Below are 14156 nucleotides of genomic sequence, written 5' to 3'. Positions count from 1 at the left end.
AACTGTCGACTCTTTCCGACTTACTTCAGTTTATGCTTGCTTTCGGATCGAAAGCCCCTGTAGAGAGAAGCACTGCCATGGCATTAGTTGGAATCGCTTTTAATTCTTTGTCAACGCCAAATTCTAGAGATCAAAACAACGGCATAACCTGTTCCTGCTCGCTTTCTCAGGAGTCAGATCGCGAAAACAGCTCTGGGTCAGACTCAGCCATGGAGGTAAGGCCTCCGAAGAGCGACATCTTCACTTCACTGGCCTTGAAATTGTGTTCGAGATGGTCTGGAAAGAGGTTAAAAGAGGCAGCTGTAGTGGTTCACAATGTGCTCGAAGAGCGAAAAAGATGCATCAGCCGGCAAGAGCTACGTGACGCAGTTAGGCTGCATATCGGCGACACGGGATTGATTGATTTCTTGCTAAAACACATCGACAAAGTCCATATTGGGAATAAAGTAGTTCACAGATGCACAAACCCTAATACCCGGATGCTAGAATTCTCCCTCCGAAGTTCTCCTGGTGCAGCAGAAGAGCCGAGAAAGAGAAGAAAACTGCCGATAACCAACGATCGGACATCCAGTGCCCCGGGACGAGATGTGTACAAAGATGTTTCCTTTCTGTACGAGAATCTCTTGTTAGATTACCCTGACTCTGACATACTCGGCCAGGCTTCCGAGGTTGTCATGAACTGCAAGAGCTTCGCGAAAGAGTTTCATTTATTACCTTCCTCCGATCACCACAACAATCGTCTAACAGTGCAGTGCCAAGTTATTCCCAACCACGACGAGCTACTCGCAGATTTCACCCGGCCGTTACCACAGGGAGAACTGGTGGTGCTTCCGCAAAACTCGACAGTTAGAGAACTGAAATCAGAGACCGAAAAAGCGTTAAGAGACACGTATTGTGTAATGGAGACATTCGAAGTGCTGGAGATAAGGAACAGAGAACTGGAGAAGATAGACGAGGGGGAAGTTGTGGGATCGGAGACAGAGGTTGTAATGGTGAGAGGGTTTGGTCTGGACAGATGTACGGAGCTAAGGTACGAGGGGGGGTTCGACGACTGGACGGTGGAATGCAGATGCGGTGCGAGAGACGATGACGGGGAGAGGATGGTGGCTTGTGATTCTTGCAGGGTTTGGCATCACACTCTTTGCAATTCCATCGAGGACGACGAGGCTGTGCCCTCTGTCTTCCTCTGCTCCAAGTGTTCTCAAGGTAGCTTGAGGAGCAAGAAACGAAGAGCCCTAACTTAGGTCACAAGCCAAGAAGGATTTGGCAAAATGTTCATGTTTCGATAACTGGTAAGGACCATCGTCTGATGGACCCGGACCGACCCTGGGGATAGTTTGTGGTTAAACCGGAGGAATTACTATTATAAAAGATTATTTATAGAACCGGTTACTTTGAAATCACTCTTATTATTATTATTATGATTATTATTATTATTATTTTATAACGGAGGATACTTATCTGCTAGCTTTCAGACATGCTGATTAGGTAAATCTCCGGTACGGGAACAGCTTTTGTATATGGATCATATAAATCCAGAAATTAACTCGCTCTCCACCACCCAGAAAACACTTAACTTATTACCTCCTATCCCAAACTTAACCACTCGCCCATGATCTGTTGGGTCGTATTATTCTATACTCTCTCTTTTTTTTTAGTCTCTAAAATTTTAAATATACACTGGTTGCAGAACTTCTTTACTTTTACTACTCCATGGGATCCAAATGCATAACTACTTATATGAAATTAAATTAATATAAGTCAAGTGCCTTATATAATATAATTGGTTCAGTAGATAAATTAAATTAAGAGGTGGAGAGGTATACATGTGGAACATGCATGACATAGGAATAGGCACATGCATGCATTCTTTCTCGCAAGTAACCCTGTCAAATCCAATCGGTTTTTCTAACATTCTTCTTTTCTCCAACACTTTCTGTCTGCCACAATCATAAGCTCCATATTTTATTACTATTTGTGTAATTATTATTATTATGTAAAGCAGACCACTCCTCCCAAAAAAAAATTATGACCCGCATCATTCTTATCAGAATAAAGGAAAATAAAAAAAAAGGAACAAGAGGGTTTTTTGGTTAATTTAATTAATTAGCCAGTCAATAATTATCAATAATAGTGATACAGGCAGAAGACGAGGATGATGCTCGATTAGATTATTTTATTTTATTTGGACTATTTTAATTAAAAGAGAAGAGATTTTGTTCATGACAAAGATCACGTTCACGACCACAGTGAGTCCAGGTAGCTAATATTTTAATGGATATTTTCTTGTTCTTTTTTTCCCCCATAAATTAATGGAGTTTACTAGAAATATTTCAAACCCATGTCACCCCAACGTGCACAAGGCCCAATTTTTTTTTTAAAAAAAACCCCTCAATTGTATTATAGTGGTTCTCTATATATATATCCTTAAAAACAAATATACGTTTCAATATATGCAGAAATTGCAGAAACTAAATGGAACCGTTATAGGCTTAAAAAAATGTTTTTATGAAGCATAAGTGGATTGACTGTTCCAATTAGAGGAGATAATTTGTTAATCCGGAACTCAGAAATACTTAAGCAAAACAATATTATTTTTATTTGAGAGAAGATATGACATTGGATGTAACTCTAAATCAGCTTTTGAAATTGCTTTTCAAATATATTTTTTTTTTGGTGCCAAACATGTGGGGTTTCGCATTCACACTAATGAACAAAATCTCATGAACACCCAAAACTCGATTACTATTGGTCCATCTCTTTTTTTTTTTCTCGATTTATCGTGAACAATCATTCATACGCATCATTGTTCTCTTTCTAATTATTGCTTTTAAATATATAATAACATCATTTAAAAAAATACAATTTTAATGGCAAAACAAAATCCCAAAACGATGGACAAAAAAAAAAACTCAAAACAAAGGAGAACGATGGGGAATGCCTTTCCTCGCCCGTAATCTCTTATGCGATCTAAACGAAAAATGATTAAATAGATTTTCTGATTCATTAGAGACATCCGTGAGCGACGATGTACACGATTTTTTCTCCTCAATACTTCCCTCTGGATTAGAGGATTCGGTCTTGTGAGGAGAATAATATCCATGCCCTATCGAAAACGACGCCGTCTGCAAAAACAAGCGAAGTGTGCATTGCAACTCACAGGCATTGTATTACACACATAGATACATGCATAGATACATACACACACACACTCATATATATATATATATATAAATTACCTTGCAGGAGATAGAACAAAAACGATTGGGAATATCTTGAATGTATCTTCGACAAGTCTCGCATGAAGCTCCGTTCTTAGATTTGGTTGAGGGCTTTGCATCTTTTGCTTGTGGCCTTGAATTCAAATGTATTGCCTTTTCCCCATTTATTTTGTATGTCTTCCGTTTCACAATACATATTTTATATATAAAAAAAAGAGGAAAATATTATTATCAATCAAACGAGCCATGAATGAATTCACAAATTGCATATCTCACCACACAAAAAGATCAAACGGAGTTATCATCTATTTTGGTAAACCAAATTATGCCCATGAATTTCGTCATATACAAGGATCGAGTATGAATTATATAAGCAATTCTGAATTTGATAAACAAAATTAGACAACTGAAAGGGGGGGGGGGAAGAACCTGGATTTCAGAGCAATCAAAGTAGGGTTGAATGTCGTGAAGGCGAAGAACATCATGGTAAACGTATCTGCAGATCTGAATACGGCGATGGAGACAGTGAGAATCGGCGCAATGTCTGCAGATTCCGACACTGCAGTCCATACAGAACACGTTCTTCTCGTTCTTCCTAAGATACCTATGATCCGTACACTCCCCGAAGAACTCCGAACTCAGCAGCGTCTCCATCCATTTATCACTTCTCTTTCCATCCTTTAAATCATGCGGTTTTATATACACCCACAACCATATGAAGAAATTGGATGTAAGGGGACAGATACGAAATCGTTTGAAATCGAATTTCAGAGATTGAGAGGTAAAGAAAACTCACGAGGGTTCGCACCAGACTCATCTGGGTATGAGAAATTGATTTCCTTTTATCGATCCGAATGATGGATTTTCTCCTTCGACGAGCACAAGCCAATCCAGAGGAAGAAGAAACCGGTTTAGGGTTCTTGGGGGGAAAGAAGAAGAAGAAGAAGAAGAAGAAGAAGAAGAAGAAGAGAGAGAAGTGAGGGAGTGATTATATTTATATAAAGTGGCAAGGCAAGGCAAGAAATGAGATTAGGAATGTTTTAATTGATTAAATATACTTATAGCATTAATGACAAAATATAATTAGAAAAGGAAGGCAGGCAACACCGAAAGTCCATACAAAAAGATTTTGTTTTTTCAACAATAACTGTGACCCTTTTATACTTAAAAAGAAAAAACGGATGGCAAAGCAAGCGGGAAAAGCCAAGGATGTAAAAATGCAAAGTGATGTTATCATATTTTCCATCTTCGAAACGCTGCAATCAATTAACAAAGTTGATTTTTTTTTTTATAAAAAAGTTGATTAAATTATATATCAACTTTTGTTACTAACGAAATATGTATGTGTGTATATATATATATATATATATGTGTGGGTGTGTGTTATAATAATTTGACTGAGTAGACATAATTTGACTTTTCAGGAGTAGAAAGCTGTCTTCCTGAGTTTTATTGTAGTTTGCGGGAAAAAGAGTAAGCAAAACTTCCTATATTTACTCCGAAATTTCCAAGAAAATCACTTCTTTCCTAGAAAACATACATACATACATACATACATATAATATGTAAAAAAATTAGATTACATGTTAATATTACGTGGATTTAATTTTTTATAATTTTTAAACTTTTCTCTTATGAAATTTCTTTTGCTCTTTTTTTTTCCTAGCGAAAATCTAGAAAGAAGGAACGAATGAACGTGGATTTAAAATTTGGGCCAACGGGAGGCGAAGGGAAATATGATGAAGAGACCAAACTATAATTGGGCCATGAATATTAAGAAATACCTTATTGGGCCTCCCAATGTAACAACATAGTTCTTGTTGGGCCTTACACCTATTTAAGTATTTGCCTGATTTTTCTTTTGTAAGATTCTAAGTTATATTATTCTGTCTTCTTAAAATTCTAAATTATATTTCCAGTTCACCGGTTTTCATTTCAAAATGTATTAATATAAAAATTTTAGAATTATGTTAAATCTATAGAATTTTAAAATAATTTTGTTTAGAATACTATGTACTTGTCATTCTATACACATAGAAGATATTGACGACAGTTTTGAGGTGAAAGGAGAAAAAATAAATGGTGGCGTTATTTTTTATTATGAATTTTTGTGTACGTTGATTAAATTTTGCAAGCGAAATATATATATATATATATGTATGTATAGACAGCTGTGTTCTTCTTTTGGATCTATTCTATGGGCTTTTTAATAATATGGTAAATTATAAGGTTTTTTACTAAATGGGCTCTAAAATAAAATTCATCAAATATATTACCGAGCCTTTTTTTATCACCACATGCGTGAGCTTTATTAATAAACCCAAAAATCCATTGAGATCTGCATTGGGATATTTTCCAATGGCCTCGCAAAATGTGTGCACGTTAGCTGAAGGCCATCGTTCATGCTATCATGCGCCCGGAGGACTTGTTGGAACGAGGACCGTTGAGACACCATCCCGATATAAATTAAATTGAAAAAGGTAAATAAAAAGGTTTTTTCCTTTTTCCCGCTGAATCTAGTTATAATCCTTGCTATATTTTATTTATTGTTTTGTGCGACCGTGGGGCCCTAATGAGAATGACAAGGGGATTCATTGACCGGCCGATTTAGGGAATTAACGGCGTCGACGTCGCCGTTAATCGCGATCTAGGTTATTTATCCGAACGACTGTTCGCGGATTTCTCAGTGGGCCCAACAAAAGCCCAACGGCTATCTTCGCTGACGTGGCGAGGATGTATCTGTCACAGTCAGCTTTTTGGCGGAAAATATTTAATGGGAAACCAACGTGGCCATACAACGGATTCACATACAACAGTACCAAGGGTAAATATGTTACAAATTCCAACGAGTTATTTTTCTCCACATTCAAATGAGTTCTGATAGTCTAATTTTCAAACCCATACACGCATGCGTATACTCTCTCTCTATACATATATAATAAAATATCAGCCACATATGTAAATGCTATCAGCTCTGTATAGATATTGATATATTAATTTGATTTTATTTGTTTGATATTCCTTTTATTTTGAAATACACGTATATAAAACAACGAACAATTGGTGTTTAACAGCAGAAATAAATTATACAACAATGAATACGACAACGTTTCGAGCGTCTTGATCACAGAGCGTTTTTTATTTTTATATTTCCGCTCGATGCCCTCAGATTTATTTTCGTGAAATGCCGCAGCCCCGTATTACTGGGGGAAGGACAAATCCGTAGATTCGGAAATAAAGGGGGGGTGTTTTGGAGAGTAACCCATATGAAATGGGGCGGCTACTCGGTTACCTGTTTCTTTTTCCCCGTTACATCTTTTTTTTTTTAGAAATTAAATTAAAGTTAAAATTCATTTATATATACGCCTCTGCTTTTTTTTTACCCCCAAAAGTCTAAAAAAAATAAATATTTTTTCACCCCCAATGATTCATCTTTTCTTAAAATGTACCCCATTTGTCTCTGATAGCAAATTCTAAGGTGTCAATTTGGGTATGAGGCCCGAAGTCCGACTCGATCCAATCCGAAAAATAGCGGACTTTGGGTCGAAGTTTTTTTATCCGAAAAAAATTGAGTTTTCGGATCGGGTTCAAATCGGGTTTCGGGCTCGAGTCGGATCGGTCCGAAAGTCCGAAAATTAAAAAAATAACATTTACATAGAGAGATCCGCGGGCTGGTCCGGTCCAGTCCGACCCGACCAGAGTCCAGAATGTATAGGACCGGACTTCGAGTTTAATTATATAGGTCCAAAAAATCGGACTGATCTAAATACAAACTCGAAACTTTCGGATCGAGTGCGAGTTCAGACCGACCCGATTGACATCCTGGCAAATTCTGGTCTACCGCTTTGTATATATTAAAATGAAACAAATGATATGCTTTGCTTTTCAACTACAATAGTTAGTTTATGCACTTTATCCCTCCTTAAAGGAAGGAAACCTCGGATTTTGGATTTGATCTAAGCTTGTTTGCATGAAAATTTTATACAATTAATAAGAAAACGGAATATTATTAATAGGTGAATAATTCGTTGGAACTTTGGTTATTCACTGTTTTTATATGTATGTTAGATTATATATACATTTATATATATATATATATATATTCAGTTGAAAAAAGATATCTATAAAATTTTCGTAAGAAACATATACTAACGAAATAGAAATTTTCCAACTACGATCTATCATTTTGCTATACCATATTTTTGAAATAATCGGAAAAAAAAAATCATGCGGATTAATGGGTTGCCGCTGTTATATAGATTTTTTGTCTAAAAAAGAATTAACATATCTCAAAGGATAAGATTAAATAGTAATATTCATAATGTCATAGAAATTATATTTCTCTCTCGCCCTTTTTTATATATTTTTCTCTTTTTTTTTCGTATTGTAGCGTTCGTCAAGCATAGCGACACGACACTCGTGACTATTCTTCGGGACACACGTGCAAGAAGCATTGAAGCAAAGCCCCTCATGCTTTTGTATTTTTTTTTTAAATTCCCTGCCATTTTTTGTTGCAATAAAAGCCTGTTATTATCTTCGTTTTGCCTATAAATTAAAAAAAAATTATAATATAAAAATTCACCAAATCTTATACCCAACTAAAATATCGGAAAGTAGATGTAAATATCTTTTCCTAAATAAATATTCGAATTTAGATTGTAAAAAAAGTAATACGTTGAACAATCCAAAATTGAATTATAAATTTAAAATTTACCATCCAAATAGTCGTTCTTACCCGTAAAACTAAAAGACTATAACCTCTAGGAAGTAAATAATGGCGCTTGATATGGCATAAAAATTATAATTTTATTTGTAATATAAATAACTATGGCACCCTGCATCTACACCCACCCATATACACATTGTAATGATAGCCATATAATCTTATGTACAATCGAATGCATTTATCTACACTAAGCTAAAACGGCTTAAATTTTCAAATTTCAATATTATTTTTCATGATCTATTTTTTTCTTCAATACATTCGTTAATTATGCGAAAAGGGTATTCTCAAATATACTAATTCTGTTCGCTTTATAATCTTTGGCATACATAATAGATATCCTTACATAATTATAAGCAAGATTACGGGAGTCTTGCACGCTAATAAGCATGTGCCAAGATTTTCGTGCATCATTTTGACACCGCGTAAAAAAGAAAGGCGTATGGAAATAAAACAATATCAAGATTCAAGATTGCCAAATTAAATAAAAAAAAAGAAGTAAATAATAAAACCGCCTTCTTCCAAGACCAGTCAGACGAAATCCTCATATTCTCTCTCTCCCCTCCATAGCCGTATTCTCTCTCTATCCTCTCTCGTCTTCATCAAGCTATACAATATAGAAGCATCCAAGACAGAGTATTGAGGAAAAAAAACTTTTTTTTTAAAAAAAAATGGGGTTTTCAAGTCTTGCGTTGGCTTTGACGGCTCTGTTCGCTGGTACCGTTTCTGGGTTTAATCTGGAAAAGCTCCCTGTTATGTCCTTCGACGAAGGTTACACGCATCTGTTCGGTGACCAGAACTTGGCTGTCCGAAAAGACGGGAAATCTGTCCGTCTATCTCTCGATGAGAGGACCGGTCTGTTCCTGTCTTGCCACCTTTTCTTTAGATGTCTGTTCGTGTTCTTTTTTGGTGGATAGAAGGTTTAGGTTTTTGATGTTTTGCCTGAAAGCTTATTTGCAGGGTCTGGGTTTGTTTCAAACGATCTGTACTTGCACGGTTTCTTCAGTGCAAAAATCAAGCTTCCTGCGGATTACACCGCTGGTGTCGTTGTTGCTTTCTATGTAAGTGATAACAGTGATAATCTTTCTCTGATTTTGGATTAAATTAATTCTTCCTGTTATGTTTTTCCTTTTTTATTATTTCTTTGGATTCGAAGAGTTTCCTCGACCATACTCTGCTTAATCCTTTACTTCTTGGGCTCTCGGATTCATAAATTTTTTTTTTCGGATTCATAATTTTTGTTCAGATTGTCGCGTGATTTTAAGCTTCTGGGTCCACCCAGGATCGATAGATTTAAGTGTATTTCGTAATGAAAATGATGAGTTTCAGAATTATTAACAAAGTTCTGAAAAGGTCGTGGATTAACGCGTTTCAGATGTCGAATGGAGACATGTACGAGAAGAACCACGACGAGATAGATTTCGAGTTCTTGGGAAACATTAGAGGCAAAGAGTGGAGGATTCAGACAAACGTTTACGGCAATGGAAGCACCCACATGGGCAGAGAAGAGAGATACCACCTCTGGTTCGATCCATCCGAAGATTTCCACCAATACAGCATCCTCTGGTCCGATTCTCACATCATGTAAGAAACCCTTTTCTTAAACCCACCTTCTTAATCATGTATCAATATCAGCATCGCCTTAATCCCATGAATTCAAGATGATGAGATCAAAATTAACCAACTTGCTCTGTTCAGAGACCAGGATGATGGGTGGCATATCTTTTGTATGTAGTCATATGATTCAACAATGTCTCCGTTAAAGGAAAACCAGTGGGGTCCTGTGGGATCGTTTGGTTTCATTAAAATCCTTTTGATGCGAGGTTTCAGTGTTCTTCTTGGTTTATATGTTTGGTTTATTAATTTCTTCTTCTGGGAAGCTCTTCTGGCGTTTCGGACAGCATCTGTTTTGGACGTTTTCCAATTTTCTGGTTCCTCCTGTTTTTTCTTTTCTTCACAAAACCGCTTTGTCTTCCTTTTGTCACTAACGAACAGAGTTATTCGGTGGCAGAAAATGTCAAATATTTTTAGTGAAAGAATCTAATCCCATCTTCAAAAGCTTGGATTTTTACTCAAAATGTTTCCTTTTTAAGCCGATTATCTTTGTTTCAGCTGTAATAATTCCGGGCACCGATCAAGATCGAAACTTTTTTTTAGACTGTTTCGCTTATTTTTTTTTTTGCAGATTTTACGTGGACGACGTTTCGATCAGAGAGGTGAAGCGGACGGCGTCAATGGGCGGTGACTTCCCGTCAAAGCCGATGTCTCTCTACGCCACTGTATGGGACGGCTCCAAATGGGCGACTAACGGCGGTAAGTACGGTGTAAATTACAAATATGCCCCTTACGTTGCCCAGTTCTCCGATTTCGTCCTCCACGGCTGCGCCGTCGACCCCATCGAGCAGTTCCCTAAATGCGACGACGCTTCGGCCGGAGATCTCCGACAGGCGGCGGCTGAGATGACGTCATCTCGGAGGAGCAAAATGGAGAATTTCCGTGGGAAACACATGACGTATTCTTATTGCTATGACCAGACAAGGTACAAGGTTGCTCCGCCGGAGTGCGTGGTCAATCCTGCGGAGGCTAAGCGGCTTAGGGTTTACGATCCGGTCACTTTTGGCGGGATCCCAGGCCGTGGACACCGCCGCCACGGCAAGAACCGCCACCGGATCCGGGCGGTTTCCCGGTCGGAGGCGATGTAATACGGTGGTGAACGAGAGGAGGGGGGGTCACCGTAATAAGTTCTTGATATGCAGCTAGAGGGGTATTTTTGTCATTTTATATTGTATAGGAAACTTTAAAAAAAATGAAAAAAAAAGATTATTTCATGAAGACAATTGGTGTTTTTTTTATAATTATTATAATCGGTGTTATGGTTCACGAGATGAGTGGGTGGGTGTGTTTTTCCATTAATAACTCTTTTTTTTTTTTATCATTTTCTATCTTGTTTTGTAAAAGATTCTTGCATTTTCTATGGTCGTTTTCTTGGTGTTTTATGGGATTTTCAACTCAATGTGAATTCCTGTCTCTCCTTGTACTTTATTTTTTTTTAATAAGATACTCTAATATTTATTCATTCATGGGTCCAATAAAACATCCACGGCTCGCTTGTCTATTTTTGTGTGACCATGTTCATGCACATTAAGTTACAAACCATATAAAGTCCCTATACATTGGGAAATTAAGTGACAGAATCGATGCAGTGAAACGGTTTTAGAGATAAATTAAAAATAAAAAATAAAATTGGAATGATGTGGGCATAAATCTTTATTTGTTATGAACAATATCTCTATGTTTCATTTAAAAAAAATTTATGGTTCTACCCTTTTTTTCTGAAGAAAATGAAAATATACCAAACCCAGAGATTTTGACGTAGCATCTGAATTCGATTAATGTTACTTTGAATAACCAGAGCATTGCGCATTAAAAAGAGCATTGAAATTATAGACGGTAGGGTCCACTTGGGAATTGGGATATCTGTCGTGATCGCATGGCCTTATTTGTCAAATGTATCAGCGTTAGATTGGAATTCTAAAATTTTGACCCTTGACAAGTGGTGTTTCCATATGGCAGCTTCTTCGTGAAGATTACCAGTATTTTTCAAATTATGCATAATAATACTATATCTTATTCACAAATAATATGATCCTCTGAAAAATATAGTTTGGCTAAAGATCCGGTTAACTTCCGTATTTTATTTGGGTCTTGCTTTTGGCTAAATTAATTATCATCAATAAGGTCTGGACACGTGTTATTATCATGACTGCATAATTGAATTGGATATTTGATGATGACGTTGATTAATTTGAATAATGAATAAACGATAACGGATTAGTCAAAAAGATGACGATGACAATCATATATATCAAGTGATAAACCCAAGTTAACGATGGGAAGTTAGTTAAACACGTCATTTGATTTGATTTTTAATGCAAATAATTATGTTTCATAAATGGGTTTGATTATATAGATAACTCTAATATATAAAAATCGCTATATGAGTTATAACATAATATAAGTTTTTTTTGGTAATGAACATAATATAAGTTGTCTAAATACAGATTACAATGAACATTTGCATATTTAGATGCATGCATGCATATAATTACACATACGTGTGAACTGCGTATTTATACACTCGCAGATACCTCCACGTCCTCTATTTTCGCAATTGATTTTTCTCTCTCGCGTTTTTTTTAATCCCTTTTTCGATTTTTTGGAGACTGATAAATCGAGAAATGAAAAATGGAAAGGTTTATGGACCGCCACGCAACTTGTCAATAAATATTGCTGTCCATTACATTATATGCTTAATAACACATTTTGCATGTCTAGGAAATATCATAATTGTACGGTTAACTACGTTTTTTTTTGTAATTAATGAAATTTGATACCCTAACCGATTGATGCTAGTTACTATAAGTGGCTAGATGTTACAATTAATCAATAATTTCTCATTAAAAAAACTCTATAAAGGGGAGAAATTTAAAAGCACAAGTCTGAAAGTGGATTTCTCTTGGTATAATAAAAAAAAATGAAGTGTGCGCTCGAACAAAAATCTTTTTTATTCTATTTTTTTAATAATTATGCCCCACACGTTTTGCAAAATTAGGCCCACGTGAATTACGTGTTATTAGGCCCATAAACTCAGAATGGGCTTTATGAAATGTCCTTTTTGTGTTGCCAACAATGTACCTACATAATAATAATAATAAAAATTATTATTATTATTTTAAGATTAACTATTAATCAATAAATGGTGCCAGGAAAAAGGAATGTATTTAAAACAAATCCAACAATCAAGAGGAAGCCTTTGTGGGTAGATAAAGTTGTATGTATATGGGGAGATTACTCGCTGACTATATATGTATATAGATACACACATATGCAGTATTTGTATATGGGGAGATTTTTTTTTTCAAATTTTATTGGGGTTGCTCATTTTGTTTGTTGAGAAACTATTATTATTTCATTTTATTGGACCGTCCAGAATTGCGGAATTGTAAATACCGGAACTACAGAAGGGTTCCAATGGAGTATGATTTGACAGCGATCTTGTGGGCCCATCGGTGGTGTATACAGTCTGACGTGGCATCACCAAGTACAACGGGATGGAAAGCCCATGGGCCCAGAATTGTGGGCCAACGGCAATCATGTCCATTTTCCTTTTAGTGTGTTTTTTAATAAACAACTCCAGAATAAACTCCAACATTTTCAGGTGATTTATCAACGAATTGGTTAAACTTTTTCACGAAACATGGAATAGTTCCGATTTGGGGAAGAAAAATGTGGGAACTTGGAAAGTAAGATGGAGAGAAATTGAGATCTCTCTTGTGACATATAATCCACCATTTTAGACTCTTGAACGCATGCGTCCTCACTAAGCCAAATCTCTCTTCCTCTTCACACCTCTCTCTCTCTCTCTCTCTCTCCCAAAACCCTAGATCTCTCTCTCTCTCCCTTTTCTGAAGCTTCCCTTAGTTTGCGCATCACTCGAACCGGATTAATTCGGTCCGGGAGATACGCATTTGCCAGATCCGTAGTGCAACTTTCTCACTTGCCACAAATACCCTAAGCATTTCTGGGGATCGTTGTTTCTCTCGTACTTGGTTAGTTCCTGATTCCGAAATTCACCTATTCCCTTTTGGGTTCTGTCTGAATTGTGTAGAATTTTCAGCTAAATTTGAGGGTTTTAAGTATTTGGTGAAGGATGTTTAGCGATCTCTTTGAATTCTAGCTGATACATTGTGAAATTTAGTTTTGGCTTCTGTGTTAGAGCTTCCTCAGTAGGTGAAACTGTCATTAATGCAGGTTGTTGTTCTATTTATTATCAGTAAGTTCGTTCACTTGAGCATTGCAATGAAAAACAGAAAACACTCTCTTGCTCTGATTCTTCCTCTTTTTTTCATCACCTTTTCTCTCATTTTCTCGGTTGCCAAACATCTTTTGGCCGCAGATCTGCTTGACGTTGATCGTCGGAAGCTATGAATTGTGTTTGGCAGTGAAAAAAAAGGCTTTGGCTTAGCGTGATACCCACGTTTTCACGGATGGCAATGCCGCCGGGAAGTGTGATTCAATCTGAGAAAACACAATTTCGAAGGAACCCCAGTCACACCAGAGATCCAAATACATACTCAGGCGATTTCACTTGATTAGGGAAATCATCGACAGAGGAGACGTGAAAATAAGCAGAGTGTCGACAGATGATAATA

General features: G+C 36.6%; 4 protein-coding genes across 4 annotated transcripts in view; 3 read left to right on the top strand and 1 right to left on the bottom strand.

Annotated features, from left to right (window-relative positions):
• LOC104824122 (PHD finger protein At2g01810) overlaps positions 1–1326 on the top strand; it is a 3729-nt gene extending 2403 nt beyond the window's left edge. The window contains exon 4 of the mRNA XM_010556088.1: positions 7–1326. Coding sequence (XP_010554390.1) covers positions 7–1244 — 1238 coding nt within the window. The 3' untranslated portion in view covers positions 1245–1326. The remainder of the gene's footprint in view (positions 1–6) is intronic.
• Positions 1327–2789: 1463 nt separating this feature from the next.
• Positions 2790–4206, bottom strand: LOC104824121. The gene is made up of 4 exons (XM_010556087.2): positions 4018–4206; positions 3651–3899; positions 3240–3398; positions 2790–3125 (listed from the first exon to the last, which is right to left on the bottom strand). The coding sequence occupies exons 1-4, from the start codon at positions 4036–4038 to the stop codon at positions 2913–2915; spliced, it is 642 nt and encodes a 213-aa protein (XP_010554389.1). The 5' UTR covers positions 4039–4206; the 3' UTR covers positions 2790–2912.
• Positions 4207–8461: 4255 nt separating this feature from the next.
• Positions 8462–10963, top strand: LOC104824120 (probable xyloglucan endotransglucosylase/hydrolase protein 28). The gene is made up of 4 exons (XM_010556086.2): positions 8462–8799; positions 8905–9005; positions 9320–9528; positions 10130–10963. The coding sequence occupies exons 1-4, from the start codon at positions 8616–8618 to the stop codon at positions 10644–10646; spliced, it is 1011 nt and encodes a 336-aa protein (XP_010554388.1). The 5' UTR covers positions 8462–8615; the 3' UTR covers positions 10647–10963.
• Positions 10964–13207: 2244 nt separating this feature from the next.
• Positions 13208–14156, top strand: part of LOC104824118 — a 5108-nt gene continuing 4159 nt past the window's right edge. Inside the window, exons 1-2 of the mRNA XM_010556077.2 lie at positions 13208–13553; positions 13901–14022. Coding sequence (XP_010554379.1) covers positions 13992–14022 — 31 coding nt within the window. The 5' untranslated portion in view covers positions 13208–13553; positions 13901–13991. The remainder of the gene's footprint in view (positions 13554–13900; positions 14023–14156) is intronic.

Source organism: Tarenaya hassleriana, unplaced genomic scaffold (genome assembly GCF_000463585.1).
Source record: "Tarenaya hassleriana unplaced genomic scaffold, ASM46358v1 Cleome4, whole genome shotgun sequence".
NCBI classification, from domain to species: Eukaryota; Viridiplantae; Streptophyta; class Magnoliopsida; order Brassicales; family Cleomaceae; genus Tarenaya; species Tarenaya hassleriana.
Note: the sequence above shows the minus strand (reverse complement) of the source record. Positions and strands in the feature narration are given on the sequence as shown.